Genomic DNA, 7,231 nt, shown 5'->3' on the forward strand with positions numbered 1-7,231 from the left:
TAGTAAGAACTTGGATTGTAACTTGACTTTTATTCTTTTTCAAGAATGCCTCCCTTTTCAGGGTCAGTCGCCGGTTTTCCGGTGGCTTCCCCGACGGGGAATGTAGGACTTTGAATGGGGAATGACGTTTCCCACAGACGGCGCCAAACTGTTGACCTCTAAAAATGGCTCTTCCACGTGGCCAACTTGTAGCTACTCCACGTATTTCTCCCTACGAAATGAACAAACTGTCAGGCGCACACGGCCGGAACCAACGGTGGTGGCGGCCGTATACACTCCGACGGTCAAGTCAGGTTTGGGTGGTCGGAACAGTGTCCGGGGACTACACAAATCAATCAGTCAATAAAGGGGGAGGAGAATATATAAACTTGTTATGGAGTGCTATCTATTGAGAGTTTCATTACCTTTGCCTCTGGCCAATCTTTGGGTATTTATAGGTGGTATGAACCGTGGGATGTGGAACACGTGTATACATCTGACGGTATGAAGCGTCTGCTCATAGGCGTCAATCAGCCGCGCTTGTAGAGTGGGCGGACAGTTTGTTTCCCCCGAGTTGAATTGACATAAAGTTGATAAGTCACATCAAATAGCTTTATGGGGGACGTCACATCAATTTAAACCTTATATGCAGAGCAAATCTTAAATTGGCAGCGAATCTTCTAACGGGGGTTCAAGCCACTTGAACCCGACCTCGGAGACGGGACACTTCGGCAGATCAGTGGCAGGAATCGGTGTATCACTTCGGAGAGGCTTCGGGGGGTCGGAGTGGTTCCAAGGCTCATAAAATGAGGCGTAACAATCTTGATGTTTCTTCAATTCACGTGCTTATGTGATATCTGAATCCTTGCTGATTATTCAACGTTATGGGTTTTGAATTAAACTGGTCATTTCTGGGCGGTAGAGAACAAAATGCACGTTTTTTTTTAAAGTTTGGAATGCCCAGTTCCTAGGTGGTCAGACTGCTGGTCTTATAACTCTTTCAGTACATTGATACAGTAACTATATTGTAGTAGATTCAAGTAATTGAAGAAAAGTTAGTTTTCCTCTTTCAATAGTATTGGACAACTAGTCAAAATGTCATTAATCTATGGAACCATGTATTTGCTCTTTCTCTTCAATTACGCTGTCTTGGCATTAGGCTAATAGTGGGATTTTGCTTTGAACTTTATAATGGAAAACTCTCTACTAAAAAAATCAAGGGTTAATATTTATTCTTTCAACTCTTCCTATCCATAGTTCCATGCGTGTATGTGTATGTGCGATGAAGTACTTACTGCTCACAAGGGGCACATTGGACTGATTCTATGCTTTTTGGTTGAATCTGAAGTTGATGCTATGTTGCAATGCCAAAGGCAACAGTGGCCTTCAAGAGGTCTTGGCCTTAGGTAGGATGGCTTAGTGACGAAGAAAAGTTAGAATTAATAAGATTGAGCTCATGTAGGTTGTTGGTGGCATTTTCTGACTAAGCCGTCAAACTCTCTTCCTTTTCCCCTTTCCTCTTTCTAGGAAAAGCAAGGAAAATCAAGTTCAACTTGGTTTTCCCTCTTCTTGACTAGGTCTGTCCACTCATGATTTTACAAGATTGACTGAATTGATGACCTTTCGGTTCTCAATCAAGCTGGCCAAATCCCAACAATGCATTTGTATATAAAAATGACTCAATGATGTTATATCTTCCTTGACCTTAATATAGTCCTTAGTATTACTAATCATGCAAGTGCAACTTTAAGCCTCCCAAGTCATGTTGCTAATTTTTTTATCTTTATATTTTCACCCAAGTTTCCCAAATGATTAAGATCTTTTAACCTGCTATTTTCTCATATCCTCTCGATAGAGAACTTCACATCAGGTCTCCATCACTTTGAGATCTATCAATGGTTTTTATGTTTGATGTTACATTTATATTTTTCAGGTTCTCTTACTTGTACCATATCGATTTCTGTTGCATGAAGCAATTAAAGTGCATATGCAGCTTCAACTTTGATAATATTGTTTCCTTTGGAAATTTAGTCAAGAAATAATGTATATGTCCATTAACGTGGTGAGAATTGAACTTTATTGTTAGCATTCCTTCACACTTCACTGTATTTCATTATGTTCTTAAATCTCACCATTTGCTAATATATAAGGAACTATATCTTAAATGGATGTGTATGCACCTGAAAAATGATATGACCTGATTTAGATTTATTGATCCTGTGTTTCTGGATTCCAGATAATTCCCATTTCTGAATTGTTAATTTGCTGCACATGATTGACATGCAAGAATGTGAAGGATATTAAAACAAGCTTTTTATGTGTGATTGAGCTTTAAAAGATAAGTTCAGGGAGTAGAACTTGGAACCTTTTAATGATATACGATAATTATGGTAGCTGGACGTGGGTACAACTTCTTCGTCTACTATTTCCTCTTTCTCTAGTGTTGTGATGTTGAGATTCTTCTGTTGTTAACGTATTTTTCAATTTAAGATGGACAGTTCTTTTCCGTTATGCATACATTGCTAACTACGAGTTTTTGACTTTTGCATGCAATGAAGTTTGACATGATATTCATTTGTGCTTACAATAAGGCTTGAACTAGTGCAGTCTGCCTGTTGTTCTAACTTATGAATGCTTTACTACACATCATTTATTAGACTTGCACGGTCACCTTCTCCATGGGAAGAGAAATCCAGGTCAAGATCCAGATCTAGGTCTAGATCATGGTCAAGACAAAGGACCAGGTCAAGATCAAGAAGTTGTGGAAGGTTAGTGGTAATACAGGGTCCAGTTTTCATTGCATTGAACCTTAACTTGATATGACTGGTGTATACATTTTGCTAGTCATTTCATTGATCTATCACACAGGGATGAAGACGTTAATCCTGGTCATACACTTTATGTGACTGGCCTATCTACGAGGGTAACTGAAAGAGATCTTGAAGATCATTTCTCCAAGGAGGGAGAGGTAGGTTTTTCTATTTAATCGTTAAGTGAGGTCGTTTTTCCTTTTTTCTTGTATGAGCTGGTTTTGTTATTGGATAAATGAAGCCTTGTATTATATAACAAAAAATTAAAAATCATATCCATTATCGATAACGTGTTGAGCAAGATATTTGTTTTCGGTGGTATATCAAGCAGTTGAATAATATCTTGAAGGGTTTGGAATTCTTAGATTATGTTAATGTCCTTTTTGTTTCCTTCAATTTTCTAGGTGAAATCAGTATTCTTGATTGTGGAACCACGATCTCGCATCTCTCGTGGTTTTGCTTTTATAACTATGGATTCTGTTGAGGATGCCAATCGCTGTATCAAACACCTTAATCAATCAGTTCTTGAAGGCAGATACATTACAGTGGAGAAGGTAAACTGCCTATCTGATAGGACTTGACGTGTTACCTATTTGTTTGCATATTCATTCTTCTTGACTTGGAGGTTTTCTGGTTATATTCAGAAGACGTTGTGTCAGCTATGTTGGGAGCAATCAAAGATGATGAATCAATCCATTGCAACAATTAAATCAAAAGCTTGATCAATGGCCAGCTAAATCATCTTTTCACTTGCATCTGATGAACAAAATAGCAACTATATTGCCCAACAACCATACAATCTCGGCAAATTCTTTCAACTCTCTACTAATCGAGGGTCATTGTCAGCATTCTAATCATGCTCTATGGTATCTCAACTGGGCAATGGTTTTTATTTTTGCACCCATTTTATTTGCTGGATTAACCACCAAAATAGCAAAAAATGCTACTATTTCTGTTAACTGGTCTGGTATATGTGCTTCCTGAACTTGCGAATCCATATGAGAGATGGAGGCTTTTTTTTTTCTCTTTTGCTTTCTGTTGTGGCCACGTTTTCTGGTAATAAGATTCTCTCGTGTGCAATATTTTACATGAACGCGTGTATTTTGGCTATGTTACATGTACATTGTTTGTTATGTAAGCCATATGTTGTGCTCTTATTAGATGTGAGACTTTGTATTTGTATTTTTTCAGTCCCGGAGGAAACATGCAAGGACTTTGGCTCCTGGTCACTATCTTGGGCTCAAAAGCACCCGAGGTAATGGTGTGTTCATGTTATAGTTGTTCCTCAAGTTTATGTTTTGAAATGTAAATCTAATTATTAGCCTGGTTTGAAGGTTCTCGTGGTAACCGGTATCTTGGAGGCTCTGGGCGTGATGATTATGGTTATCGGAGGTCTCCTAGGTCGTCGCCCTATAGAGGTGGACGTGATTACTCTCCTAGGCCTTCATCCTACTATGGAGGTGGATGTGATTACTCTCCTAGGCCTTCATCCTATAGAGGCGGACGTGATTACTCTTTTAAACGTTCACCTCATGGTGGGAGATCAAGAAGGGATAGGTCCAGATCATATTCTCCTCGATGCAGTCCTGAAAGGAACTATGCACGTGGTTCTAGGTGAAAATATGCTTCAAACTTTTCATTTTGAAAATGAACGTTTATTTATGATTTTCTACAGTGATTTTTTTGGATTATGTTTGAAGAGGCTTCTCCAGTTATGGTTTGATGCATGTTGTTTGTCATGTTCTCTAACAAACTCCTAGAGTTTGTGCGCAACTCTCAAAAACACTCTTAAAAGAGTGTAACATTAGTTTGTGATGTAATTGGAATACTGGTTTGTGTAGTTGCTTGTCATGTTATTTTGCAATCTTATAGCTGTTTGGGTGAACCCATTGGAATTTTGTTAGGTGATTGTTTTAGTCACAGGGTTTGGGCCATTTTATGTATTGTCCCTTTCTCCTTGATGGCTGGTTTTGTGTGCGCACTATTTTGTTTGGCTCATGGCAATAATATTCGGAATGTGATAGGATGTGGCCAAATATTGGTGTGCGGTAAACCGCATTCTTCGTTTTCTTGCATTTTATTTGCTATAAATTGTGGTAAGCTGTTATACTTTCATATTTGAAATGATAAATGAATTCTAGAAAAAAAAATTAAAAAAATACATGGTCTAAGGTCCAAGATGTGGCGATTTCACATAGTTAAACCTGTTGTACAGAAGCCTTTGCTTCAGCCTAGGAAGTTGTAGTAGACTTTGGAATGCCCTTCCAGGGTTATCGACCTGAAAATAGAGTTGAGAAGTGCCTTGGCTCTTGAAACGTTAAGCATTTACAAAATACTATTAATAAAAAGTTATTTGACTTTACTTCCGTGCTGAAAGAATGAATTGTAGCTTGCTCCAAAAGCTCCCTTCCAACATGGCTAGGGATTTACGATTGCATCCAGCGGGAAAATTCAAGTCGAATAAAAATTGACAAAGAGAGTAAGACGTAGCTTCAGGTTCAAGGTTAGGACTCGAAACTCAAAATTTTCGTCGTTGGTGGCTTTCATTTTCACTCAATTCGTGATTAGAGGCTTTTTGACGTGATAGAAATATATATAAGCCAATACTGCTGTTAGTGCAAGCCTTGGCGTGAAAACAGAGTATTCTAAGACAAATGTCGTAAAATCACAATTTATGAAGAGAGAATATAACCAATATTTTCAATAAAATAATGAACAATGTCAAATCAAAATGAGTAAAATAACCTTATCAATCTTTTTATGAATCAAATGAAGTTATATGTACATTGTCCTTGATGATGTAGTTGAAAATATGTTCAATGATGTGATAAATGCCTATAAAATCAAGAGTATGGGGGATGTTTGGGAGTGAGTTTTCCTGTAAAAAAATTAATTTTTTGATCATTATTTTATTATTTTAGTCATAAAGTTTGACTTTTTCTCTCACAGATGGTCCTCATTTTTCTCCTATCGGTCACAAAATTAATCTTCAAAATTACTCTCAAACAGGACTTAGAATTTGTCAGCATGATTGTTTATAAATAGACAATTGTATAACACAAAAAGCGATATTTCTCTAGATACCCAAAAAAACATTTTGAAAAAAAAAGGATTTGAGATGCTAAAAATTCAAATTGAGAGAAAAAAAAGTAATACACTATTTAGCCTTGTTTGAGCTATACTATTTTCATAAGAAAGCATTTTTGAATAGTGTATTAATGAAAAGTATGTGGTTAAAAAATAATTAAAAAATTAAATTTACGTGTAATATTATTTTATTGAAAAATGTATGATTGCAATGATGTCAAATCATTATTTGTGAAAATATTTTTTTGAGAGAATGTGGTTCAAACAGAGTCTTACTCTAAGAAATACAATAATTTTTTTTTAAGGTCAACATTGTATTCTAGTTATACTTGGAACAATAATTGATGAGACACAAAGGAGTGAACTAATGAAAGTAAGTCAACACCATAATTGTTGATAGGTTCAGTCGTACGATTTTGCTATAGTGATAAACTAAATGACAAGTTAAAAAATCGGAGATACATGTCGACACACGATTGGATAATTTGAAAAAAAAAAAAAAAAAAAAAAAAAAAAAAGAAAAAACAGCTGCAAAAAAAAAGAAGAAGAAGAAAAGGACTAAACAGCTGCACCTATCATCCAACGCTGTCAATAGCCCTGTTCAATGAACATTATTCTCTGTTGTAAATGACCTGATCGATCCCCTAATTACTGAAAGGGGACATACCAAGTTTTCAGAAATTTTGCCACTGTAGGCTTACAAAACACCAAGTCCAGAAAATATAACCATCAAGCTACTTATCTTCCTATTTGAAAATCCCAAAAAAATAGCTTCAATTTGGCGATCAATGGACATAAGAAAACCACTGCCTTTTGAATAATAATGCTATTTGCAATTACTTATTATCGCAGTCATCCTACGTTGTATACATATGACAGTTAATGATTTGATATATGATGCAATGAAAAATTACCATATTAGTACATCAAATCACTAACCATCATATACTATGTAGGATGATTATGATAATAAGTAACTGCAAATAACATTATTCCTATTTTTCTATCAAAATGCAAGATAGTTTCCTAAAGATAGAGACAAGGTAACATGTTTGCTAATTAAATTGAAGACTTTGTTATAAGAATATGATAAAAAGTCAAGGATATGAGTGCAACAATAAGCAAAAATTAAGAATCCTTAGTGAAAAGTATTGCAATTAAAAAAGAAAAGAAAAAGTGTGGCGTCTAAATATAGACATTCTTAAATAAACTTATAGCATAATTGCAATATTTCGATCTGATTGTAAATTGTGAATCTTATGAAATGTGACAATGATAAATAAATAATAATTGTCAATCCTACTAAATACAGGTATGAAAAATAAGTTTCACCATTAAACTTTGTCACACACAAT

At 35.7% G+C, this 7,231-nt stretch overlaps 1 protein-coding gene across 4 annotated transcripts; it reads left to right on the forward strand.

Moving 5' to 3' along the window:
• The first annotated feature begins 799 nt into the window (after positions 1-799).
• On the forward strand, positions 800-4,692 carry LOC111391629 (serine/arginine-rich splicing factor SR45a-like). Of its 4 annotated transcripts, XM_023016883.1 has the most exons (6): positions 800-2,747; positions 2,848-2,947; positions 3,194-3,343; positions 3,434-3,655; positions 3,981-4,044; positions 4,124-4,692. In XM_023016883.1, the coding sequence occupies exons 1-4, from the start codon at positions 2,611-2,613 to the stop codon at positions 3,509-3,511; spliced, it is 465 nt and encodes a 154-aa protein (XP_022872651.1). In that variant the 5' UTR covers positions 800-2,610; the 3' UTR covers positions 3,512-3,655; positions 3,981-4,044; positions 4,124-4,692. The 4 variants fall into 4 exon arrangements, with proteins under 4 accessions (XP_022872651.1, XP_022872650.1, XP_022872652.1 ...); XM_023016882.1 differs by having other exon boundaries at positions 3,434-4,044; XM_023016884.1 differs by having other exon boundaries at positions 3,437-4,044.
• The last annotated feature ends 2,539 nt before the right edge of the window (positions 4,693-7,231 follow it).

This window comes from Olea europaea, unplaced genomic scaffold (genome assembly GCF_002742605.1).
Source record: "Olea europaea var. sylvestris unplaced genomic scaffold, O_europaea_v1 scaffold8094, whole genome shotgun sequence".
NCBI classification, from domain to species: Eukaryota; Viridiplantae; Streptophyta; class Magnoliopsida; order Lamiales; family Oleaceae; genus Olea; species Olea europaea.

Coding starts and splice junctions, on each gene's coding strand:
- LOC111391629 (XM_023016881.1), top strand. CDS start 3,994: ATGCAAGGACTTTGGCTCCTGGTCACTATCTTGGGCTCAAAAGCACCC. Junction 4,045..4,123: donor TGGGCTCAAAAGCACCCGAG/GTAATGGTGTGT, acceptor CCTGGTTTGAAG/GTTCTCGTGGTAACCGGTAT.